The sequence below is a fragment of the Amblyomma maculatum genome, chromosome 11 (assembly GCF_055883805.1).
Source record: "Amblyomma maculatum isolate TAMU_Amacu chromosome 11, ASM5588380v1, whole genome shotgun sequence".
Taxonomy (NCBI): Eukaryota; Metazoa; Arthropoda; class Arachnida; order Ixodida; family Ixodidae; genus Amblyomma; species Amblyomma maculatum.
Genome location: NC_139354.1, coordinates 105,364,149 through 105,391,664, shown reverse-complemented (window position 1 = coordinate 105,391,664; position 27,516 = coordinate 105,364,149). Strand labels below are relative to the sequence as shown.

At 43.8% G+C, this 27,516-nt stretch overlaps 2 protein-coding genes and 1 pseudogene across 3 annotated transcripts in view; 1 reads left to right on the top strand and 2 right to left on the bottom strand.

Annotated features, from left to right (window-relative positions):
- Window positions 1-27,516, bottom strand: part of LOC146174573 (uncharacterized) — a 71,975-nt gene that overhangs the window by 5,002 nt on the left and 39,457 nt on the right. Inside the window, exon 5 of one of the 2 annotated variants that reach the window (XM_084583728.1) lies at window positions 4,509-4,669. The exons of the other annotated variant lie outside the window; for it this stretch is intronic. Coding sequence (XP_084439854.1) covers window positions 4,509-4,669 — 161 coding nt within the window. The remainder of the gene's footprint in view (window positions 1-4,508; window positions 4,670-27,516) is intronic. 2 annotated transcript variants of the gene reach the window in all.
- Window positions 4,693-6,207, bottom strand: LOC146174576 (uncharacterized; annotated as a pseudogene).
- Window positions 17,344-27,516, top strand: part of LOC146174575 (uncharacterized) — a 31,466-nt gene continuing 21,293 nt past the window's right edge. Inside the window, exons 1-5 of the mRNA XM_084584271.1 lie at window positions 17,344-17,549; window positions 19,209-19,316; window positions 23,707-23,915; window positions 24,330-24,423; window positions 24,782-24,949. Coding sequence (XP_084440397.1) covers window positions 17,418-17,549; window positions 19,209-19,316; window positions 23,707-23,915; window positions 24,330-24,423; window positions 24,782-24,949 — 711 coding nt within the window. The 5' untranslated portion in view covers window positions 17,344-17,417. The remainder of the gene's footprint in view (window positions 17,550-19,208; window positions 19,317-23,706; window positions 23,916-24,329; window positions 24,424-24,781; window positions 24,950-27,516) is intronic.

Genomic DNA, 27,516 nt, shown 5'->3' with positions numbered 1-27,516 from the left:
CGCACGCACGGCATTTTTCAAGCACAGCACACGCACGAACCACGATCAACACAGGTGATCGACACGTCGCGGAAACAACGTCGTGTGCTCGTTTCTGTTGTGGTCACTGCGACCAGCGGAACGGGTGCCACACTAGCTGTCACCAAGTTAATTTCAGCATTAGGAAAACACAGTGTGTGACGAACTGTGCACAAACATGGACAGTTCTCTTTCTTGCTAGGAGGCAGTCGCTCAAATCGTAAACACTTTCGCAACACATGCACGGGCAGTTTTCGATGCGCTAAGGAGCCAATTCGTACGCATGAAAATCACCGTGAACTACTGTTGCTGGCCGTCGGCCGTGAAGATATTCGCAGCTATTAGAAACACTTGCGATAATCACAAACACATCATGACACCGGTGCCACGTACACTTTGTCGGTTGGAAGATCACTCTCTTCAGCTCAGCACAGATAACAGTGGCGCAGATGATCCGACTTGAGGGGAACTGTTCACAGTCGATAGTATTAGCCATGCGCGTTAAGTATATTGGTTTTTGCGGCAAAGCAACAACCACCATCTACGCTTCGCTCGTCACTTCGCTTCGCACCGCTGGTGGCCATGTTGCCCTGGCGAGATCGAGGAGGAGGAGCCGCGGCAAAAAGTTGAGATAGGTCCGTTCGATTCACCCTGCACGATCTACACTAGTTCATGCAGTGCACAGCAAGTGCCATGCAAGTGCTACACTCATGCAGCGCCAGTTCAGTTCAGACGTGCAGGCGTAGCGCGACACTGGCAACATTAACATGCTCACTCCATCCTAGGTCTGCACGACATCTGCACTTGCGTTAAACGAATACCATCGAGCAGAAGGCGCTAAGCTGCACTCAGGAAACGAATGGCGAAGTGCAGCACGAAGTGAACTAGTTCAGGCAGTGCAGGCGAATCGAACGGACCTGAGCCAACTTTTCTGCGGACGACGAATGCAAGTGAGCATACGTGCGGAGCGGGTGAAAAAGCAACCTTACAGCGGCCTTTAGGCAAGGAGCTACAATCTTCTCAGTACTATTACCAGCTTGCTTAGAAGTATTCACAGACTTGCAATGCAAGCCCTTAGAACAAGGGTTGATGGTGAATACCTCAGTAATCTACGATTCCCTGATGACATTACCTTGCTAAGTAACTCTGGTGATGAACTGCACAAAAAGGATTTATGACCTAGACAGAAAAAGTAGAAAGGTAGGCCTGAAAAATCAATATACCAGATACTAAGATAATGTTCAGCAGCCTCGGGAAGGAATAGCAGCTTACAATAGGTAGCGAAGCACTGGAAGTGGTAGGCAAATATGTCTACTTAGGACAGGTAGTAACTGCAGATCCGGACCATAAAAGGGGAATAACTAGGAGAGTAATGCTGCAGTATGGAGCACATTTGCAAGTACTCGCAGATTGACTAGCAGCTTACCGGTATTGCTCAAGAGGAATGTATACAACAGGGTTCTACTTAAGTTGAGGACAACGTAGAGAGCTATGGAATGAAAAATGGTGGGTATAACGTTAAGCGATAGGAAGCATGCAGAGTGGGTAAGAGAAATAACTCCATACTGACATTCTAGTGGTAATCAAGAAGAAGAAATGGCCATGGGCAGGGCATGTAGTGCGAAGAGAGGATAACGAATGGTCGAAAAGGGTAACAAATTGGATACCAAGGGAAGGAAAGCATAGCAGGGGGTGGCAAAAAGTCAGGTGGGTGGATGAGGTTAAGAAGTTTCCAGGAGTCAAGTGGATGCAGCTAGCAAGGGACCGGGTTAATTGGAAGAATATGGGAGATGCCTTTGCCCTGCAGCGAGTATAGTTTGCTGGTAATGATAATGAATCTGTGTTGAATCTTTGGGTACTTTCACCTTCTTATCCATATTGGCAATGCTCTCCTTGTCTCTTTGATTGTTCGCCCGATTTTTTCTTTTGCAAATTTCCTCACGATTGCTTTCAAGCTACCGAGATTTTTTGGAGGATGCACGATTCTTTCATGCTTTGGCAATTCGTAATCAGATGTTTCGTCTACTGAGAATGGTTCTCAGTATTTTGTTTGGTGCCCTACCCACTACTTCTGCGCATTTCATAATGCGCAGAAGCTTCCTCCATTCGCTTCCTTCTCAAGTCTGATGTAGTCTGAGACCTTGCCATTCTATGCTCTCTGCACCTCACCTTGGTGACCACTTTTACGTCCTTAACAGAATGCACACAAAATGAAGTCTATTTCAGTTTTAGTTTCAATAATCTAGCTCTTCCACGTCCACTTCCAGTGTGTTCATTTGAAGAATATTTGAGAAGCACCATGCAAGGGATGAGGATCATTATGGCATGCTTATATACCACATGCATTTTATATATTATACCCGACATATTCACTGTAGTGAGAGAAATTATGCATGGTATATACAATTTGTATACAGTTTGAAGACTTTTTCCTGGTCCCACTTTCAACTACTGCTGTGTCACTTCTAAACTATACTATGCTTCTGCTATTTGAAGGGCTCACTCGATCACAAGAGATATTTCTCGACAAATAACAAACGCAGCCTCCACAGCACATTTACTTGACAAGTGGTTTCTCGGCAGATACAAAACACTCAAACACAACATACGCACCCACTGTCAGGAACAGTGTACAACAGACCTAAAACATCTTATATATCAATGCGCATCGTTTTCACGAGGAAGAAACAACAATAACAATAAAGCTGGAAGCACTGATGCAGTTACTGAGCTAAAAGACAGTGCAGAGTAGGCACCACTACCACCTCAAAAATTTGCTTCAGGCCCCAACAAAGGGTAATTTTTCTTATAATGCAGCCTACATTTTGAAACCTCACTGCAGTGGTTGTGACTCATGCGAAACTGTTCCCACTCTATTTTATTCACTTGACTGCTGTGAGAAGTAGCATAAAAAGGCATTGCACCTGTCTAAGATAGGCTTTGCTTCCCTTTTCTTCATGCCATTCCGCTGGTGCTATCTATAGGTGCCATGGTGCTGGTGCTATATCATGGTGCTATCCCTATGCAAATCGGAACAGCAGAGGACAGTCGCCATTACTGCACCGGCAACAACGCTCTTATAGTCAACCAGCTCAAACACTGACTTGGGCTACACATGCACTTATGGCAGCACTCATGCCTTCAACTTCTCTGGGCTCTCGCATGTTATACACCTGTGGAATAATCTTCCAAACCACACTGCCTTGCACCACAAACATGTAACTTTACTTTATCATCTAGCAAAACATTTCTTTGACAACTACACTTAACAATTGTACATCGGTATTCACGAGTTGTAACTTTTGTTGTCCCTAGATTTTTTTTTCTTCCATTTTTCATGTTGTAGCTGGCTTGCTTGCTTTTTCCATTTCTATAGATATTAGCTAGATATGCTTGTTTTTTACTGCCTGGATACTTTCATGTATCTTTTCTTCCGTTAAATATTTTGTTCCATGATCCACTGTTCTTCCTGCTTGGCTGTAACTGTTGGCATGCAGTAACTAATATTTTCTTAAAATAATCTTGTTTATTTTGTGTGGAATTTGCTGTTCTTTTCTTATGGCACTGATTTATGCATACAGTATATCTATATTGCGTCCCCCTCTTACCAATGCCTTCCCAAAGGCCTGTAAAGTATTGTAAATAAATAAATAACTGAATAGTTATGACAGAACAAATTGAAATAGCAGCAAAAATAACACAAAATGAGCAGAATGGTGAGCAGGCAGTTGACCAGTGGATTAAAATACAAAACAAATGGCAGTATTATAACTGAAGGCTATGACAGCTTTAACACTTGCATTTCAAGAAAATACAAAACAGAATGAGGTGCTTTGTCACACTGAGATGCACAGCCACGAAAGAAGAGAATGTTCATTAGGGCAATGACATACCCATAATTGAGGCACTTGCAAAACTCAGCATCTTTCAATATTTTGGAAAACAATAAAAAAGCTGTTCAAATGGCTGTTCCAAAGGAGGACGATGAGGATACAGTTTTACACATGCACTGTTTGCTTCTGCTATTTGCCAAGGTTGCCGTATGCAATGAAACAAAAATAAAATCACACATATAAAAGTGGGTGTTCAAAAACCAATGCACTAACTTTTACCTCAAACACATTTTTTTTTCCAAAATATCTCAAATTCACACGGAATGTAACTGCATGTTTGCCAGGCATACAGTAATTTTCAGAACAATCTCGGTCAACTTGCTTGGCTTAATGTCACTGGCCAAGGGCATGCATGCTTTGTGAAGAAACCCATGTGGTCAAAATTTCTAGCAACACTTTGGCGTCCCTCATGGCCTCAGTGGCTTTGGGACGTTAAGCCCAATAAAATAAAACCAAACCAACTTTCTTTGTACCAGCAGCCATGTCCTCATAGGACGAATGCATGAAACGCATGCATGAAAGCTTGGACAATGGGCCATGCACGGAGAGCAGTCTTGGGTAGTGGACAAGGTAGTGCATTTTTGGAATTATACTTACATTTGGAAAGGTGTTCTTAAATTTCCAGTAAAAGTCCTCAACCTGTGCCTTCAAATAGCCAATCGTGCTGATATATACTTTTGGTGCGACAATGTCAATTACTGAACGTAGAGCAAGGTACACCAAATAAGCTGCGTTGTCTTTTGGAATTTCACTGCCAACTATGAGAGAGAAAAAAACGGAAAAAGCAGAGTTTCTCAGCGGCTGAACCTTTCATGGTTGCATTCCCAGACACTGCTTCTTTTAAAAGAGGAGGTAGTCTCGATTTTTTGTCTGCACCTTGGAAGGGGAATAATCTCAGTTTGTCATTTAGCTGAGTGAGAATGATTACTTTGCTGGGTATGAGATGACTAATAACATGTTTCATAACGAAGGGTATTACACCTTCATACATGTCATGCATGACATCAGGGGGAAAGCCTTGTGTGACATCAAATGATTTCAGTTCAGTAAGGCAGGTTTTGTTGTTGATTCCATATATATCTTTGACAAATTGGGATCAGTCTTCATGAGCTCGATATGCCGTGCATGCATTTCTCTTGTTCGGAAAGTAAATTCCTCTTCATGCAATTTGTTATTGATCTCCTCTCTAGTTGCCATACAGTACCGACAAATGGAACCTGACGAAAGGCACTCACTAAACCCACCAATCTGGTGACTTGATAAATTATCACCACATACATATAAAAGTGAGCCCTTCACCATTTCTCCATTTAGCTCTACCCCACTTGTTTCTAGCTTTTGCAAGTCAGTAAGGAGAGGCTGGAAGATTTTATGAAGCCCAAATTTCTTCACAAGTGATGTTTTTGCGAGAAGAACTAGATACTTTTCACTTAGCTGCGAGCGGAATTTTGGTGATGAGTTCAAAATTGTCAAATATCCAGAAAGAACTTTATGTTTTCTGCGCTTACTCCCTAGGGGGTTGCAGACTTCAAACTCATCAAAGTAAAGTTGAAGAGCCAATAGCTTTTCATGGCCAGCATTTTTAAATACACTGTGGTGTTTAAAGTAGGCTCCATCATGAACATCTTCAAGTAAGTTTGAGCATTGAGCTTCCCTTTCTTCAAGTAAGTTGTGAACTCCTGCTATAGCCTTGATAGTCTCCATGATTGGCACATATTCGTAGGTTTCAGATGCTTCATCTGAACAACGTATTGTTATGGGAGCTACAAAGTTGTACATGCTTTTCCAAGTTCTCTCGGCTCCTTTTTGTCTTCAGTACTTCTAGTTTGGAAGTGTCGACTGAGCTCAATGTGTTTTTAAATTCAGCTGTAAAGTCAATCACATCATTGGCTATTTCATTGACTGCGTTTTCAGATAGGTGTCTACCTTCTTGCCACTTCAACAGTAGTGAAGATAGTCTTTTGACGTACTGATCACTTGGGTCAGCTGCACCAGCATCATCAATGTCAGCACGGTCATCTATCTGATAAGCTCGCCCAGTAGAAGGTCCTTCTCTTTCACCTTGTGGTTGAGTGAGCTGTCGGTTGTCAGGTAGCGCAGTGATGCTGCTTCCTGATGCATCCTGGTCATCTATCTGATGAGCTCGACTCGTAGAAGCTCCTTCTCTTTCATCTTGTGGTTGAGTGAGCTCTGGGCTATCAGAAGGTGCAGTACTGCTGCTCCCCGATGCAAACAGGTGTCCATGATGGCGGCTGACATGCTTCCGAAATGAGTTGTACAGTCTGTAAGTGTTCATGCAACCTTCCAAGTTTAAATGCCAGTCACTTTCTGTGCCATGCCATGTGCAATAATGGTGCAGCAGTGCAGGTAAAGAAGGGGTCCTTTGGTGACACCGCGTGCACTGGTATGTGGTGACCTCCATCTGAGATAATTAAACACACAATGACGAAATGAGCATCTGTTTTCAAAGCGGCTACGTCAGATTGAGTGCTTGTAATTAAAAGTCACTGCATGCACTAGCACTTGCAAAAATGCAAGTATTATGAACGACATCAACAAAAACTAGCTTTGAAGTTCATGCTCTCTTGGCAATGTTTACGTTGCATCTTGGCTCCACATGTCTCTTCTTGAAAGAAAAAGAACAAATTTTTATCTGTGATGGCTGCGAGATATCTCTTTGAGTTGTGCTTAAGCTTCTTGTAGACATTAGTGATATGGTAATTTTATTTTTCTACCTTTCACTGTAATAAACCCCAAACAACAAAAGATGATGTGGACATATTAGTAGTGTGAAAAGTAAAATAGATGGGGCTCTTGAAAAAAACAGTGAATATATGATCTGCGTTGTTAGCACGTGCTGCTAAGCACTGCAAATCAGCAATACATTTTGCAAAGTACAGATAAACTACAAGATTGGTCAAATATTTAGGGAAATCCCCAAAGGTGGAGTAGATTTGTAATAGGAGAGAAATTACTCATTGACATCCACCAAAGCACAGCCAAACGGCTACAAAGGAAAGCTATACAGCTTTCTCAGAAACTTCGTAGTTAAAGAAAATTTGTCCTGGTCCGGGGATCGAATCTGGGACCATCGGCTTTCCAGGGCAGTCGCTCTACCAACAGAGCTAACCAGGACGGTCTGCAGATCAGATGGCAGGGCGAGAGCGAATTGATCTATAACTCGAAGTGGGTTTGAGTTCGAAGTTTCTGTGAAAGCTCTTTGTAGCCGTTTGGCTGCGCTTTGGTGGATGTTTATGAGTAATTTCTCTCTTATTACAAACTACAAGATTCTTTTTCATATGAACAAGTTAAGTATGTGTTAAACTGCTTACTTCAAATTTCTTCTCCCCATGGTACAACATAAAAAATTCATGCCAACTGATGGCATACATATACCTAACCATTATTTTTAACAATGAATAGATGTGTGCTAAAAAGTATGGATACTTTATGCATTTGCTAAACAGCTAGCCCTGCATATGGCATTCTGAGCAGTCGAACCCAATGTGACTACCCAAAAAAATGGTTGGAATGTCGTGATGTTTTAGACTGCATGGACATATTTTCGCAGATCGTGCCACATTCGATGGTGTGTCCAACAGCTGTTTATGCAGCTCAAAGTTATCAGTCTCAGCCCCCCCCTCCCCCTCAAACGGCGGGGGAGCCCAGGCCCATAGGGCCAGAAGCAGACAGCCTAGATGGCAGGGATGAAGGGGAGAAATTTGATACACCAATTCCAGCGGCCTGCATGCAAGAAACACGATGGCAATAGATCATATGCATGCATGCGACCAGACAAAGCTGCATTTCTTTAAACTCAATGGCTTTCAGCCATGGATGCGCAGGTGACCACTTGTGGACCAGTGGAAGTGGTGCACGGGACGCCTTGAGACGCAGAGGGGGGGGGGGGGGGGGGGGGGGGGCGGAATCGACTGCTGCAGCAGTTCCGGCACCAGGCGCCGGCGCCGTTCGCTTGTCCTGCAGATCGTCCATCAGTGCAGGCAGAGCTAGAGTTTCACCGATGCTGGCTTCAAAAAATTAGACGCTCTCTTCCTCCTTTTCTCGTGAGCGTTCTGTTCCCACACTACTCTCGCGTTTCTTTCGCCTTCAGAAACAAAAGTCTGCATCCAACCTCCGTGCTTTTAAACATGCAAAACTGATATCTTGCCATGGATCGCGCGACCTTTCATTCTTATGTGGGCGTGGGCTTCGCGGACCTCCGAAAATAGCTTCGCGGGCACCCATTTGAGAAAAGCTTCTTTGTAACTTATAGTTGCAGAATTACGTCGTTCAAGTTAACATGCAGGTGAACCTATGACACATTGTAAAGAAGGTAACAATGCGCCGACACAATTGACGATGGAGGTTTTTGGGTTCTTCTCCGATCAGCTGTCGCGTGCACTTTTAACTCAAGCTGCCTTTGTCGGACCCGGTCTTGTGCTTCGACACTCGATCGCCTTTCGCCACCGGTCGCCGTTTCCAGTACTCCAGTAATAAACCCCTCATCAACATAATACATACCGGCTATCGGGAACTCACTTGAATGGAGTAATAGCTTCGAAAAATGACCTTAGTTCATATAAAATTGAACAAATCTGACCGACCAGGGTCTGAACCAAAACCCTGATGTGCACGATATCGAGCAGGACAGACATGCGAGAGAGAGAGGTGCATCCGAATGGAGAGGACCTTGACTTTGTCCAATGTATGTACGTATTATTATACTAACAGCTGGTACCGACAACGATCGAAATACGACGCTCGGAGCAGGGTGAAACGCTCTCGCTCGGTGCATTTTGGGCTCCCTGGGTGCTGCCATATTGTTCGCTGGACAGTCGTGTGCACCGCGCGCAAGCACTGTGGAAACTGCAGTGAAACCGGTTTCCGACTGTCCAGAGAGGAGGAATTTCTTTGCATCGGGCGAAGGAGTTGTCGAAATTCCTCCTCTGGAGAGTCGGAAAACGGTTTCACTGCAGTTTCCACAGTGCTTCCGCGTGGTGCACACGACTCTCCAGTGAACAATATGGCAGCGCCCGGGCAGCCCAAAATGTAAAGGTTCGGCACACAACGTGGAGAAGCGATACGCAGTGGACACGAAATATTAAAGTAACAATTACCATCTATTCCCAGTCCACTGCCCCGCTGGGGTGGCGCAGTGGTAAGACGCCCGACTACTGTGCCGGAGTTCCCGGGTTCGAACCCGACCTCGGCGGCTGCGTTTCGATGGAGGCGAAACGAAGTGGCATCCGTGTGCTGTGCGATGTCAGCGCACGTTAAAGATCTCCAGGTAGTCGAAATTACTCCGTAGCCCTCCACTACGGCTCCCCCTTCTCTCTTTCCACCTTCACTCCCTCCTTCCTCCCTTCCCTTAGGGCGTGGTTCAGGTGTCCACAGAGCAAGTGTGACAGATACTGCGCCTTTCCCTTCCTGTGAACCAACCAACCAACCATCCCAGTCTACTTCATGCAGGAGTCAACTGCGAGCATGGGAACAAACCACACCACACTGGCGCGACGCCTTTAGCTAAGGGTTAAAAACCACAGAAATTTTTTTTATTTTGCATTTAACTAATCAGTAATTAAGATAATTTCTCTAACTTTTTAGGTTTTGCTTTTAGACAATAAATGTTATTTGCAAAGTTGGAGAGCACCTTCTGAAACCCCCATTACATTTATTTTTGATAAGGAAAGCCTCACGTGTGTCGGTTTTTCAACCTCTAAAGAAAGCCCGCGAAATACAAAAATATCGCGTGACTAACGCATTCATGCACCGCGATTGTGGTGCGCGCTCTCAATCGCAGTGGTCTGAGTGAACGAAATTAGCTGCGGCCGTAACTCGACAGCCCAGCCCCAGTGGTAGGCTGATATGTTGGCAATGGTTGCAGCCAGCGCGGTAAGCTCGCTGCGACTTGCATTGTTACGTGCGCCGACTGACTGCCTGAAGAAACCGCTGTAACTACTGTAACGGGGTCATGGAGCCAAGGCCGCAGCTGATTTCGTTCACTGAAACCTAGGTTGAGATCAGCACAATCGTGACCAGGGCCGGATTAACAGTGACGAAAACAGGCCGGTTCAAAAAAAAAAAAAAAAAACATTACGAGGATTTTTCTCAGCTTAGCTACTTCGTACTAGTTCGCAAATACGAATTATCGAACGTTGAATCATTTAAGTTAGCTCAAAATTCCTGAAATCTGTAGAAAAGTTAAGTAAAGATGTGTTTGTATAAGCCGTTTCACTGAAAGTAACTTTATCATAGTTCTCAGGGTGGTTGTTGTTTTCGCGCCGAAAATAAACCCCGCGAAGTTTAAAAATTATCACGTGGTGTGTTTGTCCTCCGCGTCTCGCTGTTACTCGACCGAAAGAAATCGGCTGCACAAAGCTTTTAAGAATAAACTACACCAAGGTCATAACCGCTTTGCGATGAGCGCGGACGTATCATTATGGAGGATTCGCCGTTTTGAACTGCGAAAAGGTCTCCGTAGCGTTGCCGCGGCCCACGAATACTCATCTATCGCAGAACCACTGCCCCATTGTACCACCGCTTGTTTATTCGTTGCGGCTTTGAGCAATCAATTTTCTTTAGCAAGGGCACTTACATGCGACGCGGGAACTCATAGTCACGTGATAATTTTTTTAATGTTTTTATTTTATTTTAGGCGAAAAAGGAACTACTACAGTTTGCCTACTTAATTGCCCTGTTTAGCTCTATGGCGTAATCAGACTAATATTTCGGAGGGGGTATGCGTCGCCGATCGATAAAAAAATGACGAAAAAGGGCCGAATGGAGGGCGGGGCCCAGTCCGCGGCCCGGCCCTGGCCGGGCCACTTTATTGGCGGGCTTGGGCCGGGCAAGGGCTTTACAGCAGCGGGTCCGGGCCGGGCGAGGGCCTGTGAAAGGATGGGCCTGGGCCGGGCTTGGGCCTGCAGATGTCCGGCTAGTTTAACCGACTACCCACTGCTTTTCTTTTACGTGGTTAACAGCTAGGTGAAGGCAGTGCCAGTTGAATATAGCTCTGCAGAAGACAGCACGACATTCAGCGTTTGAGTTCATCCGCAAGCGATTTGAAGAAAAGTCTGCAGTAATCGACCATTGAACATATGATAGGCTATCAAACTTCCTGAGCGCAACATATAGTACCTACGAAGACGACACCGTGACAGACACAAATCTTCATAGGTGTATACGTGTACACGAGGCTTTAAAGAACTGCGCCATAAGAATGCGCAGAGCACGAAACCTCTACACTTACAAGTTACCACAGTTGAATAACTGCCATTTGGACAGAGTGTTCTTAGGTACTGCTGCTTTGTTGTTGATCAGCGGAGATGTCTAAATAAATTTTATGAGAATTGGTACGTGTTCATGCTCATCGCATGACACTGAGCTGCTTCATATTTAATATTTTCGCAGCAGCAGACCGCATTAACAGCTGAAATCAACGAGGTTGTGCTTTTTGATAATTGTTGCTGACTCACAGAATAATTGAAGCCCATATCACAAGAACAGAGGACTTAGGCAGCAACTATAGGCGCGTAGAAATGAGGAATACATTATATTATTAGTATTTTTACCCGACCGCAACTGAGGCTGTGACTGGAATGTTGGATGCACTCTTGCGATTTTGCCCTTAGTCTTTGTTTTTCAGTAAGTTAATCAATAAAAACGAGGACTTCCAGCAGAGCCCCGCCCCCTTCCCCCCAAAAATACACACCGAAATCCACTGTGCAGACGTCTGACCTGACTGAGGAGCGGCTTCGCAGGCTTCTTTGATCACATGATCGCATGATCTCTAGCAGCGAACCGATTTTAAACTCAGAAGTTTTTTCGCATATTCTTCTGAAATTTGTACCCAGCAGTACCAGAACTAAAACCATCTTATGATAGCATTAAGTTCGGGAAATTCGCATCCATGGAATCCAATTCCCTGTGCTTTCTTCGGACACAGAAACATTATAACCAACGCCACCAGTTTCATGCCACGCTTATAGAAATAAGAGGGCATCTTTTCATGGAAAGAGGAAATAACAGGAACATCTGCATCTGATCCGCGTTTAGCTCATAAATTCGTTTTTTGGGCCTCTACCGGGCCAGCCCACTTGGCGGTTCAATACCGTAGCAGTCCGGGCATGTTAGTTATTCATGATGGAAAAATACAGCGCAGAGAAGGATGAAGACAAAATGAAGACACAGGACACACGAGCGCTGACTTGCAACAGTTTATTTCGAGCCTCGGAGCAATATACAGATGAAAACACCCAACATCATACATGCGCGGTAGGCGATACATTCATATCTTGTCTTAAGTATATCAACTCCTTACGGAGTAAGAGCAATAGAAGGCTTGGCTACGCAAGACCCACCCAACCGATCTATCATCTCTGCTTCTATAATCTCACGAGTCAGTTGACATCGGTTTTTCGCGATAACAGAGCATAATCAGGATGGCACACGGACATTTCATCTGGATCATGTTGGTTTCGATTTTAGTCATTACAGTTTAGTTTAAAATTCCTGCAGTGTACATCCAAAAACCCTCCTCGCTTTTCAGACACATTGTTACAATGTTCCCGGAGGCAGTCGTTCAAGCACCTACCGCTTTGCCCTACATAGCTTTTCCCACATTTCAAAGGGATGCTGTACACCACTGAACGCGAACATTCTACAAACTTTGTACGGTGGTTCTTCTTGCAATTAGGGTTTCTCGAACCACCGGGCCTTGTCAGCCTGCACAACTTCTACAGCTTATCGGGGGCAGAAAAGACAACTTTCACATTCCCCCGTTCACCGATCTTCTTCGGGCGATGAGACAGGCCATGAATGTACAGGATCACAGCAATCCGCTTGTTAGTAGGCGGCAGTGATTTACTAGTTTCTTTTGAGCACAAGCGTTTAAGTAGGGTTTCGGCGACACTGATAATGACATGTGTGGGCTACCCCGCAGCTCGGAGAGCGCTCGTGTGTCCTATGTGTCTTCATTTTGTCCTCGTCCTTCTCTGCGCTGTATTTTTCCACCACTTGGTGGGCCGGGCTGGTCGGGGTAGGTCGTAGTGTCCACGGGCTCGGGCCGGGCCCGGGTTTGTATCGGAGAAGGCCGGGCCGGGCTTGGGCGGGTAACGTAAAAGGCAGCCGGGCCGGACCCCGGCCGATAATTATTACAGCCCCTGCAGTGCTCTAATCTAATGTATAGAAATTTGAATCTCATCGTGATATATATATATATCATCATGAGCCTGATTATACCCACTGCAGGGTGAAGGCCTCTCCCATATTTCTCCAATTAACCCGGTTCTGCGCTAGCTGCATCCACTTGACCCCTGCGAACTTCTTAACCTCATCCGCCCACCTAACTTCCTGCCGCCCCTGCTACGCTTTCCTTCCCTTGGAATACAGTTTGTTACCCTAAGCGACCATCGGTTATCCTCTCTTCGCACTAAATGTCTTGCCTAAGCCCATTTCTTCTTGATTTCCACTAGAATGTCAGTAACTTGAGTTATTATATATATATCAGAAAGAGTTGATGACAACTGATTAATAAATGTAAAATGAATCACCAAGAGTTTAAAAACATACGGTGGATTTATTTCGACGTTTCCCGGTCTTTTTCAATATATATATATATATATATATATATAGGAGACAATTGAGAGGGAATTTAGAGCGCAAGGCTCGGAGGTCGTGGGTTCAATCCCCACCATCGGTGCGTTGTTTTTCCTTCCGCTTTGCATTTAATGTTCTTTATCCGAATAATCACCATAAGACAAGTTCCTGTAAAATGCCAACAGTATAACAAAAAAAAAATCCCCAACGTTTACCTTGCGTTCGTAGACTGCTCGCTCCTTCAAATATATATATATAGGAGACAATTGAGAGGGAATTTACGAGCGCAAGGCTCGGAGGTCGTGGGTTCGATCCCCACCATCGGCGCGTTGCTTTTCCTTCCACTTTGCATTTAATGTTCTTTATCCGAATAATCACCATAAGACAAATTCCTGTAAAATGCTAACAGTATAACAAGAAAAAAAATCCCCAACGTTTGCCTCGCGCTCGTAGACTGCTCGCTCCTTTAAATAAAAATTATATATATATATATATCAAGTTTCTACCGAGAGTGAGATATTGCATCTATACTTGGACTTACAGTGAACTAGAATACTTTCTAGTGGCGCGAACGGAAGGAAAATGGGCGCCTCTTGCACGCCGGACGCCACTGACCGCCGCTGGTGGCGCTGCAGTTACGTTTACTAGCACCGCGTGCCCCTCCTCAAAGGGAAGTCAAGGCTTGGCGCGCCATGCAGTCTGCACATTCTTGCGATTTTGCCCTCGAACTTTCAGTTCTGCCTTTCATCACAGCAACTAAGACATCTCAGCTCTTCAAAAGCACCATGCGCAGTTCGAAATGGCCAGGAAAAAGACCAACTCGCACTGTTTTGCTCCGAGATGCCGAAGTGCGGCTATCCGAGTGCTCCAGTCACCTTTGTTTGCTGCTCCGAGGGACAACAAACATCGCACAAAGTGGAAACGAAGCTTGTGAAGGCAGGAAAAGCCTCTCACAGAAACATCGGCAGTGTGTGAGCATCATTTCGAGCCGCATCTCATCCTGCTGCGTGACTACGCACATATATGATCAATGGCAGAAGTGAGGATATACCGCGTGAAATCCATCACTGGCACCTGATGCTTTGTTTATACACTCTTGCCGGGTTATCCGGCATATATTACCGTCAAGCCCGTGAAGCCAAGGCTGGATGTGGGCAATATTGATGTTGCAGAGAGTTGTGCTTAGTGCAGATTCTTGCTATTAAGTCTGTGGCACCAAACGATAGCCGACATATTTTATACCGCGTGTCCAAGCTAACTTCAGCCAAGTGTTAAAAATAAACCATTAGAGATAGGCCAGAGAAACCACTTGCTGGCAGCCACCTGGCGCACCAGGTCTGAACAAAAGGAAGACTTCGGGGAAGAAAGCTTCGGCTGTTTGCGTGATCTCGAATACTACCACTGGCTCAATAAAGCAGACAGCTGAGATTAAATTAAATTCAATTTCGTGTAGTCATGGTATGTCCTTGGATCTCTAGCTGGAACATTTATTTAATCATTTATTCATTCTTCATATCATACCCTACTGATGTCCCAAGACAATAAATATCAATAAAAAAAAATGATGCAGGCAATTTTTCATTTTGCAATTCTAATTTACTAAGTATTGCTTTCAAATAAATGTGATTTGCAAAGTTGAGGAGGGCCTTCTGAAACCCCATTTCATTTATTCCCGATAAAGAAAACCTCACGTGCATAGTTTTTCCCACCTCTATAGAAAGCCCGCGAAATAAAATAAAAAAATCCCGTGACTGACGCATTCATGTGCTACGATATTGTGGTGCTCCCAACCGTGCATGGTTTGAGTGACAGAAATTAGCTGCGGCCGTGACTCAACAGCCCAGTCTCAGCGCTATACTGGCTATACAGGCTGACAATTTTTGTATTTCGCGGTCTTTCTTTAGAGCTTGGAAAAACGATGAGGCTTTCTTTATAGGAAATAAATGGAATGGAGGTTTTAGAAGGCGCTCTCGAATTCTGCAAACCCAGTTATTGTCTAAAGGCAATAGTTAGTCAATTAGAAAAAATAATTACTAATTACTTCAAAATTAAAAATTCCCTGGGGTGAGCCAGTTGGCTGGCAGCTGTATACAATTGTGGTCTCTCTATCCTACCTCAAATCCTACCTCAAACTAACTGTAATAAAGGCTTTAATTTTTTTTTTTTTGAAAAGAAAAAGATAAGTCACATGTATTAAACTTGGCTAATTTTACTAATTTTAAGGACAACAGACACCTTTTGTACCCTTCACGTGATACCAGTTTGTGGCTGACCTTGAGAATGTGTTTACAACCTGCTTCAGCCTAAATTCAAGCAGACAGCTTGTACTCAGTATGCTACTGGCCTGCTAACTTGGGTGCTCTGACCACTGTCAAATTGGTGCAGCTGAAATCACTGCTTAACTACCCGCATACACTTTTTCACAAAATGCATTAACCAGCGCAATGTCAAGATTCAAAGCACCTGAAGATGAGCAGATGGATGCTCTTAGGACTGTTTGTGCAGTCAATAATTTCACAAAACAACTCATTGTTGATGGCTTTTGTCCCATGCTCTCAAATAAAATAAAAAAGCAGTGGAGAAGCCTTGTGAAGTACCTAAACAAAACTGCTCTGCCCTCCTCATGTATGTATTTTTGGCATATATGTTATGCATATGAGATGATGAAAAGATTTTAGCACCTGGCTTACAGCGATGATTTATAACAGATATTGTTGCTGTGAACAGAGAATAATGGTGACGCCACAGAATATTGCTGGATGATTCGTTTCAAAGCGTAAAATTTGTTTTTTTTTTCATGACCACTTTGTCAAAAAAAAAATATATATGTAACAGCCTGAAGCTGCTCCTCACTTTACCAGTTGGCAAATTTCCTAACGCTAAGCAGATATCAAGCTAACATGAGCATTCCTGGTTACCAGTGGATACCGAATAGCGCAGTGTAATATAATCATCATTATTGGCTAAAGGAAAGTTACTGCGGCGTGGTTGGAGAGATGCGAGAACCCGTGCCTGCGCACGATGCCTGGCCGCTCTGCTAACAGTCTGCTGCTGACAGTTGAGTTGGCTCTGTTGAGTGGGCTCTGCAGGGCTCAGAAAAATACCCGTCCCGTACAAATGAATGTGCTGTAACGATTTACAGTGCGCGATAACTCGTCCCGCATGAGCTGTAACAGACGCCAGCGAAATAAGAGCGCTTTCACCCTAGTGCAACGGCGAAAACCCGAATAATGTCGAATGAAACGCGTTCTATCATGGGTGGAGGTTCACATACGTCGGCAGAGGGAAAAAATCACCATTTTTACTGAATAGGAGCACAAAAGCATGGGTACTATGTCGCACTATTGCAAGAAGGCATTGAAAAGTCGACTAGTTGATGTTGCAGTGGCGCCGTCTGGCGGCGTCAATGAAAATCGGCGTGCCCGAGCGTCGTCGTTCGCGCCACTAGAAAGTATTCTAGTTCACTATACTTGGACTCATTCTGAATGACTGCACTGCACGCCAAAATTAGTGGCAGGCGCTAAATGGCGCTGCCTGTTGCAAACTGGAACTGAATCTCTAAGCGACAATTACAGCGCCTTTCTCTTCTTCACTAAATATTTGCAACATTCTTAATTGAAAGGTATGTGGCATTCAAAAGAAGAGTGAGAAAAACAATTCAAAGCTCAACTTGCTGACTGATATTTTTCACAAACCTAGGCTGGTTTTCAGATTTTGGGTTTTGATTTCGCATGGAGATTCCCCTGGAAGCAGGCGGCGCCGCTTTACAGTCTGCCACTTTTGGCGCGCAGTCATTCAGAGCGAGCTATAGGCTGAACCGCGGTCAGCACGTATCTCTTCCATTGTGTTGTTTATTAGCGCGACTACGAATCTCCACTCGAGGCATAGAGTTTATACACAACTCGAGGTATGGCAGACAGACTTGTCTGCCTTGTCGTGCTCCCGACAGGGGAGAGGAAGAAAATACAACTGGAAACGGGCGCTTACGAAGAGTTGCTAAGCTCTTTGTCACCATTTGCCGCCTTCACCGACAACACTTTGGTAAGTGGCTTTGCATCACATCTATGACATTACTATTAAAGCCCGTTTGAACGAGTCGGAACTTTCCCGCCGTTAAATTTTTGTACATTTGCTTTGTCCTCGCTTAGCTACTTCGTACTAGTTCGCAAATACGAATTATCGAATGTTGGAATCATTAAAGTTAGCTCAAAATTCCTGAAAACTGTAGAAGAGTTAAGTAAAGATGTGTTTGTATAAGCCGTTTCACTGAAAGTAACTTTATCGTAGTTCTCAGGGTGGTTGTTGTTTTCGCGCCGAAAATAAACCCCGCGAAGTTTAAAAATTATCACATGGTGTGTTTGTCCTCCGCGTCTCGCTGTTACTCGACCGAAAGAAATCGGCTGCACAAAGCTTTTAAGAATAAACTACACCAAGGTCATAACCACTTTGCGATGAGCGCGGACGTATCATTATGCAGGATTCGCCGTTTTGAACTGCGAAAAGGTCTCCGTAGCGTTGTCGCGGTCCACGAATACTCATCTATCGCAGAACCACTGCTCCATTGTACCACCGCTTGTTTATTCGTTGCGGCTTTGAGCAATCAATTTTCTTTAGCAAGGGCACTTACATGCGACGCGGGAACTCAGTCACGTGATAATTTTTTAATGTTTTTATTGTATTTTAGGCGAAAAAGGAACTACTACAGTTTGCCTACTTAATTGCCCTGTTTAGCTCTATGGCGTAATCAGACTAATATTTCGGAGGGGGTATACGTCGCCGATCGAGAAAAAAAATGACGAAAAAGGGCCGAATGGAGGGCGGGGGCAGCAGTATGCAGTGCTAGAATTTTCGTGGTCACCAAACCACATACCCCCCCACCCTCCCCTGCCGCGCGCCTGCCGCTTTCCTGCTCTAGCTTGCAATAACCAAACGCAGAATCGACTTGCCCCTGCTTTAGAACACTGAAGTTGCTTTCATAAAACATTTGAAACTGAATTTTGGAACTTGTGCCTTTCACTTTGAACAAAATTGCACTGAATTTAAGGACAAATTTATAGCTGCCACATTAAAAATGTTTGTAGATCTGGGTGAGATAACTGCTTATAATTCTGTCCCCATTGTACGAAAGTTTGACAAGTGTAGCTTCACAATGCATAAATTTTCATTCAGTGCAGCTGATTGTTTTCAAGCAGCTGACTATTTGAAATACCTTGTATTCCGCCTCTTAAAAACAACCTGAACAGAATCGAACCTGGGTCATTAATTGTGGCCATAAGGCTGAACCATCTCCACTGGAACCATAAATAATAAAAAAAAAATCTGAGATGCTTGGCAATGCATCATATTAATTAAATATTATAGATTGTTTTGTAAATTATTATTTAGTGCATACATTTATTCACTTAACTCTTTGGGGTTGCAATAAAGAAACTATGATGTCAGAAGGTTCACTGTAACAGGATGCAGCACTGCAGCCAGTCCATGATTACATTGCATCACTGCTTGGCATTGATGTTTCGAGTAAATATATTGAATATCCTGACAATTAAGGCCACATGAACAGACTGAAAAGAGCACTACAGTTTCAATCCTTATTGTTGATGTCTATACATGCATTACATTGCTGTAGGACAAATATTTTATTATTTTGTAGAAAGGGGACCTAATCAGCTGTTTATGCACTGACTACAATGAATGCAGATACAAATCTATGATGAAGAACTTGATGACTACATCGACCTTGAACAACAAGCAGTACCAAATAAGGCGAAACTGAAGCTGGTGAAAAGGGTGGCGCCGGCAACAGATGCGAGTATTTTACTGAGACTATTGATGGTGATCTTGCTCAGAATTCACCTTTACATTTTATACTTTCTTGCAAAATTTTTGTAAGGCTGGTGAACTGAAGGAGGAATTCTACCAAAATCCAAAGAAGGCGTCTCCTTCCCGTACCAAACTATTTAAGAGGGATAGCTTTGACCCGCCTAAGGTCTGCTCTCTTGGAATCACATCAACATAAGACAGGAACAAGTTTTGATGTGAAATGTAAAAATTTCACCTGATTGCATCCCCCCCCCTCCCCCTCTTCCTCATATTGTGGCTGATCCGCCACTGAAGTATAAGCTGTGTTACAAGGTGTATAGGCAGGAACCATGAGTCGCTCAGAATGAAGCCTTGCCAGAGTTTGTGCCCTCTGTGTACCAGCTGGTCCATAATCTGAAGGCTCTAATGAGTAGTAAGCAAGGTATCCAATCAATGTTTTTATCTTGCAAATTGATTTATTTGTGCATGTTGCAAAAAGCACAGAGATGCTTGTAAGACCAGCAATGTACGTGCCTAGCTGAGCCATGAATTTGTTTGACCAGTTCCTGCCATACTTGAAATGGGGAACTAATTGTACTGAACCATGAAGACAAAAAAAATACAGACTCGCACTACTCGTATAAATTTTATTCAACTCAGGACGCACTTATATAAGGTGGAGTTCAAGGGGAAAGAAGGGTAGAACAGAAGAAGGGATGAACAAAGACAACCATTAAGAACGCAGATGCAAGGAATGAGCCCAGAAAAACAAAAGAAAAATATTGGTTAGTAGGTATCAGCTTCTAAAAACTTGAATTCAGAAGCAAAAAGAGATAATGAAGGCGTGCCGATACACCTACACTGCCAAACTTTTTATTGTGGAATGCTTCCAAACTAACGCGTGCCATTTTGTTCTTACTCTTTTTAAGAATCTTTGTCTCATTCAACTGCGCCTCACATCCCTTGCACTTGATTGCATGCGCAACCAAATCTGCATACTTGTCCTTTACTTCTCACACATTTTGGGAATGGTCCCATTGATACAGCAGTCCGACTGGCCAACATAAAGCCTTCCACACGTTAAGGGAATAGTGTAGACCACACCAACAGAATACTTTGTAAACGGAGAGCCGGTTTATCCGACAACCCCCCTTTCTTGAGTTGCAGATTCAGGGGCACAATTTTCCCAGCTTGTCATGAGCCGAAAAGATGACACTCACGCCATGCCGGTTGCCCACGTTCCTCGAGTTGTGTGCGGATTTGTAAGGCACAACAAATTTTTTCATTAATTCAAGTATGCACCCACTAGCCCAAGAAGAGGTGTTAATGCAATTCCTGCCGAGATGTGGCAGTGATCAAAGCCGCTATCTCAATGATAGACTGCAGCAGCACTTTCATAATGGTACTGCATGATCTTTTAAATTATTGAAGGCAATGCAAAGGGTGTTGCCTCGAGTGGAATACAGAGCCACTACTGTCAGCAGGGGCAAGTCAAGAGGCACATTGCGACGACAGCATGCATGGAAATCAACTTAGGCTTCACATTCATCAAAGTGAGCCAATTAATTATATAGCTGTAAGACAAGGAGACTCATTCTGTTGAGCCTGTGACAACTGTTTTGCATTTGAGTTTTTTGTCTGTTGCCTTTGACAGTCATCATAATTGGCTTCTACCATGTGCAATCTTATTCTCATTTCAAGCAAACACAAATTTTCATGCTTTTTTGCTGGTAGATGCATAGATTCATTAATGTATAAAGTGCTGTCAGTGGAGGTGGCTTCTATTTTACACCACTAAAGAGCGTGCTGCATAAGTTCCATATTCTTGTCAGTGCAGTTATATTTATACTATCATTCATTTAATGCAGTGTGCAAGTACACAAAGTGCCGCTGTCAGTGTTCCTGACGACCAAAGTGGAAGCCTGCCGAACAGTGAAAGGTAGGCAGTTTCTCAACTTGTTGAAATAATGCAGTCTGTTATGTCCACTGTTAGAAATTCACCCTTAATTTTGGCAAAGAGTTGTCTGCTTATTCTATGCATGGGAAGTCGTGATTGTATCTAGTCAGTGAAATTAGAAAATTTATGAATTACTGAGTGAGGGACAGAAGCAATGAATCCAGCTGTAGCAGTCTTCTCTGCGTGTATTATCCGTACTTGATTTGTTTGAGTCATCTTTAAAGCTTACCTCGCAAATTTTATGGCATGGCCAGCATGAGAAGTAACTGCAGCATATTGTTACGACTGAAAATCACAGAGTAGTACGTGTAACACTAGTCCAGGCTCGATGGGCACCGCTTAACTCTACCCCCTCTGCGTCATCTTCGTCAGCCAACCAAGAGACTTCATCTTTCACTTGCTGAATGTCAGCATGGTATGCCATGTTGACGTTACCCCCTCCGTGAAAGTACAGTTCCGGTGCGTTCTTCATGGACGAAGCAGAGCATGAATGATACGGCTTGAGGTGTGTCACGTGCGCTATGTCCGAGGCTAGTGGTACATAAAACTTCTCATTTAGAGGGGCGATTTTGTATACGATGTCGGTGACTCAGCGCAAGATAAGGTAAGGGCAGTTGTGTAGCATGGGAGAAGTTTTCCACACAAGCCCACTCGATGGGATCGGAGCAACAGCAGAATGAGAGAGCCGGAAGCGTAGTACATATCGCAGTGGCGACTATTGTAACGGGATTCCTGAGAGCCTTGGGAGGCAAAGAGCCTGTCGCGAGCAATCTGGCGAGCTTCATTAGCGTGGGCAATGGCTTCAAGAGCGTAAGTGCTGGTGGTGGCGTCAGTACCGGGTAATGATGTATTGAAGGGGAGTAAAGGGTGTCGGCCAAAGACCAGGTAAAAGGGAGAGTAGCCAGCGGCATCAGGATGAGAAGAGTTGTAGGCAAATGTTACAAATGGTAGCATAATGTCAATGGCAGTGATTAATGGTAATGTGGGGAAAAACCGGTAAAGACACGACACATGCGTCAATGTCACAATCCGTACAGCTAGGAGGATCGGCAGGGTGGCAGGACAAGCAGTCTGCATCTTGGTGAAGCCGACTAGACTTGTAAACGACAGGAAAGGTGCATTCTTGCAGCTGTAACGCCCAGCGCCCCAAACGGCCAGTAGGGTCTTTGACTGAAGAAAGCTAGCACAAGGCATGGTGGTCTGTGATGACAGTAAGGGTCGCCCAAACAAATTAGAGTAGAATTTCGTAATAGCCCAAACAAGTGCCAGGCAGTGCCCTCTACACAACAAGTGCCCTCTAGAGTAATTTTGTTCACCATAGATAATAGGCAGCTGGCATATACGCAATCACTCTTGTGCGGCCGTGGCGTTGTTGAGCAAGGATAGCTCCAATGCTGTGGCCACTTGTGTCAGTGTGAGTTTGGTAGGGGCGGAACGGTTAAAATGGGCCAAGACGGGTGGATTGTTGACAGCAGCAATATAAGCTCGGAGAATGCTGCAGCTTGGTCCGGGCCCTAAGAGAAAGGTGCATCTTTTTTCAGCGGGGTGGTGAGAGGGCAAGCAAGGGCTGCGAAGTTCTGGACGAAGCGTGAAAAATAAGAACACAAGCTGATAAAACTTCGAACGTCACTAGATGAATGTGGCATAGGAAAAGTATGGATAGCGCGAATCTTATCAGGGTCAGGCTGAACAGAGGCAGGGTTAACCAAGTGGGAACTGCATCGGCTAGTTTTCTGAGAAGCGGCCGGCATGGACGGTGAAGAATTGTAGTAAGGAAGAGGAGAGCGGGAACGTCAGGCTTGCGGGGAAGGCAACTGGCTGGAAACATGACCAGTTGCAGCAAGATCAGCGGGGGGGGGGGGGGGGGGGGGGGGTCGGGGGTCGGGTTGAGGCGATTGATTGAAAACATCTTTATTTATTCAGTATTCTCAGAACATGTGGGTGGGCCGCCTAGGACTAGGAACGGTGCGGTGCAGAGACTCCACTGAGGTTGACATAGTAGAATGGGCAGGACAACATACCAGCGGTTGCAGCAGTGATGGATATGGCCAACATGGGAACAATTGAAGCAGATGGGGTGATCATCAGGGGTATGCCAGTTAACAATATTCTCATATAACCTTTGCACTTATGCAAGAATTTAATTGAACGCTTTCATTTTCATATCCACAATCACTTAATATGGCTCCCACATTGGCAGCTATATCAGCTGTTTCCATGTTAACACCCTGTTCACAGCATGTTTCTGTTTTAACACAGGTGACCTCCTGCACAGCTCCACACTGCCTGCAATCACTATTGCTTAAATTTCCAGGAAAACATAAATATTGACTTGATAATTTTTGCTGGAATCCACTTTAAAATTAACTGATGGTGCACATTTGGAACAGTCCAAAGTCATGTGAGTTGAGTCTTGACTGCCTTTCGTAATGATTACAGCATTGTTTATATGACCTTTTCTGTCATTGCAGATTGCCAGTGGTGTCATACCACACTGTGCCACTTCAGAAAACGCATGATTATTTAGAGTTCAAGCTGCCCAGCTTTGAACCTTACAAGTCGGTGCTCCAGAGAAGAACTCCTATCAGCCCACAGCTGCGACGATTCATAGTCACCAAGCTGTTCCAGCAGTGCTTTGGAATTGCATGGTATGTACTGACCTCACATTCTAATTTGCTTCAGAACATGCTTTGAGACATATTCAAGTTTAGCCATAGTTAATTTCCCAACTTATTAGGTAGCACTGCCTTACTTTAGAATACATACTGGATGGGGCATTGTGTTCATGTATGTTTACCAAGGAGAGAGTGAGACAAAGCTGCTCATGCAAGCCATGCGCACATTTAAGTGAAATATTTGTTGGGTGGTTTTGAAGCAAGGAAAGGCATTTTTGCCCTTCAAAGGTAAAACTTGAAAGAAACTAAAAAAAATGCTGCAATTATAGATAATGAGCTTACTTGCAGTGTTCTCTTTCAGTTTAGCATATATTTTAGTTTTCTACTTTGAAGGCACTTTTATGCTTAATTGTCACTGTTTCGAATTGCTGTTTCATTTCATTGTAGGTACCCCTCTCGGAATCTGTATCGGGTGGCGGCAGAGTGCCTCGTCGCAAAATACCCACACCTCATTGATAGAATTGAGTGTGGAAGTGGCCTGGTGAGCACTCTGACCTTCAACTTTTGTGTTGCTGATGCAGAGTCCTGTTATTCCAAAACTGATTCTTGATTATAGACTAAGAGATTGACACCTTCAAACAGGAAAATTTAATTGCAGCATGCAATGCTAACCTGCTCTACCTTTTATTTATGGTAAAACAAGTTCATTTGTGGGCTTTAACATCCCAAAGCGACTCAGACAATGAGAGATGCCAAGTAAAAGAAGTGAATGGCAAATTAGTCTTACGACAAGTGCAAGAAGAAAATTTTGGGTGCTTCCTCTTCTGATATGCTTAACTACCTCATAACTATCTCCATTTTATTATCCAGTTATTTTTGCACCTTTACTATCTTCACAGGATTCCTGGGTTCAGGCACTGCGAAACAAGTTCAAAAATACCCGCAAACAAGCAGAAACTGTGTCAGAAGAAATGGAACTTATTAAAAAGAAAAGTCGCCACACATTGCAGAAAGATGGAGAAAGCAGCAGACCAGTCATGCCAAACAAAAAGCTATGTCGCCTGTCTGTAAGTCGATTCCAGTTTTCTCATTTCTGATTTGTGTTAGCTTTTTCATGTTACTATAGGTAAATCATTCTGGCAATGAATATGCCTTACCTCATGATTTTTGGCTATAATAGCTCATTAGCCAAGAAACTGTACTAACTGCACATGAGGTCCTGAGTTTGACTTGTGGCTAGTGTTGCTAATTTAGCAGAAAATATGACACATCAAGGCAGTTTTATTTAAGCACACCATGAAAAGACTAGTGCCTGAACTAAAGCAATTTTTTTATTTTTGTAACCTATACCATGTACACCTTTAATAAATACTCGGCATGCAATATTTATGAAATTTGCTGTTTCTACAAGAAACACGGGCACTGATTTCGCCATTAACATACCACTGCCTGTAGCAAAATATTGTAAATATTCATACTTTGTTCTGCAATCAAAATTTCACATTCCTGGTTGGCAAATGTGAATTCTAAAAATGTGCTCAGGAATTTCTGGTACAGTAGAACCAGAAACCAGTGGCACAATAGGACTGTACATTTGTCCTTTTAAGTAGACATATTTGATGAAAAATCAGCTACAGTAAAGTCCCTATTGCGGTGATGTTCTTTCCACGAAATGACATCACCGCATGCACGCAACCTAGGATCACGAGGCAAATTTTTATTTAAAAAAAATAATAACACCGCGTGTTTTTTTAATGACTTAAGTAGGCTAGGCAGCTCCGAGAAGATTTCAATTTTACATGGGCTTTGAAGCTGTGAGGCGAAGCACACATCGAGTAGCGAAAAAAAGTAAAGCTAGCTACGAATGTGAGAAGGCGGCACAGTCTGTCCAGAATGGTTTGGTTTGGTATGTAGGGCTTAACGTCCCAAAGCGACTCAGGCTATGAGAGATGCTGTAGTGGAGGACTCGTTCAGAAGGTATAAGAAAGTAAAAGTGTAGCGAGAAGTAGGAAAAGGAAGAAACAGCTGAATGTTCTCAGCATGTGCAGTGCGAAGCATGAGGGCGCTCAACTGTTGTGCACACTTCTCTATTGCCTCTTAAATGAGTCTTTGCCCAAGTCTTTCCTGCGCTGATTTTTCTGAAAAATATGAACCAACACGCCCAACTCGCTGCATATTAAACAGTGGAAATTGGTGCCATGTTCTTGCAAGCATTGCTTTTCACACAAAAATCAAATTCAGCTGTATTTGTAGCCACATTGTAGTGATGCTAAAGAGGTACTTCCACACGATGTAAGCGAAAAAATCTTATAAATAAAAAAATGCACAAAAATATGGTAAGAAGGATGGAAGGTACTTTTGAGTGTTCTTTTTTTTCCATAAAGCAAGAAGATTTGTTTAGTAAGTAGTCATTTAATTACTACACAGCATCTTTAGGGCCATATCATCACCAACAACTATAGTAAAGACCCCGATGTAAGGATTGTTGCCAGTTCGAGTGGCTATATTAGGGCGGTGCTTAAATATATTCGCAATAAAAAATGCAATCCAACTAGTTCTAAGAAGTACTAAGAAGCCCGTTTTTGTCAGGGACTCAGCTATAGCCTTTTATTATACCTGATAATTAATAAAAGGATGATTTTGGGCAATAACGCAGCTTAACCTGAACTGCACTAGATATGATGTGTCAGCTTTTGACAACATTGTCAAACCTCTTGAAGCATTCTGAATATCTGCTAGTTTCTTTGAAAAGAGAAAAGTACTGGCAGACTCACTCCTTAGTCATAGCAATGCCCGTGTGGTGCAGGAGCACCATCTGTACTTTTGGATGAAAAATAAAAAGAAAATAGTGCTGAGGCCCAGCAGGGGATGGTACGATCTGCACCGGGTGCAGCGCCCAGGGGGGTGCAGCTGGGCAGTGAGAGGGAGGAAGGGGCAGGGGGCGAAATGAATTATTGTGTAAAGACGCGAAAAGGCGCGCATTGGTGTTGCTGAATCACTGATTGGCAAGTGTGATCTTCTCGTGGAATGAATTATTCTGTTGTGAGAGTGCTTGACACATTCCTAAGTTTATGCCAGAGACTCCACGCCATTTTAACATTGCATCGGGCCTGTGTACAGGTGCGGCCATAATATTACGGAGCACGCTTCTCGTGTTTGAAATTTTCTCATTCCTTCTTTGGAGAAGATATAGTGGTTACTCATGCCCACATGTGTGCGCACCAGTAGCTTGTGCTACATGTATGTAAGGTACTTCTTAATATTGGCTGGGTTATGTGTGACAAATATCTTACTTCCGAGGTTTGCTCCGTACATATTATTACGGCCGAGACTGTATGTGTGTGTATGCCCTGTAAACACCAGCATTAACCCGATACCCATTGGAAACCCCTGCGCGCCGGAGCGTTAGACGACGGCCGCCGGCAGCCGCGCCGCCGCATCGCCTATTTTGGTGTATGTGCAGTGCACTCTTTTCCCAAGAGAGGACTGCCGGCTGTATCTCTCCAGCACTTTTTGTCTTGTTCATTTATATCCTGTGCTTTTCTCACTTCTCGGCCTAGTTGCACATCTGCCTCACACTTTAAAAACGCCGAAAGGCACGAAGTGCATGGAATGCTTATGCAATGCATAGTTC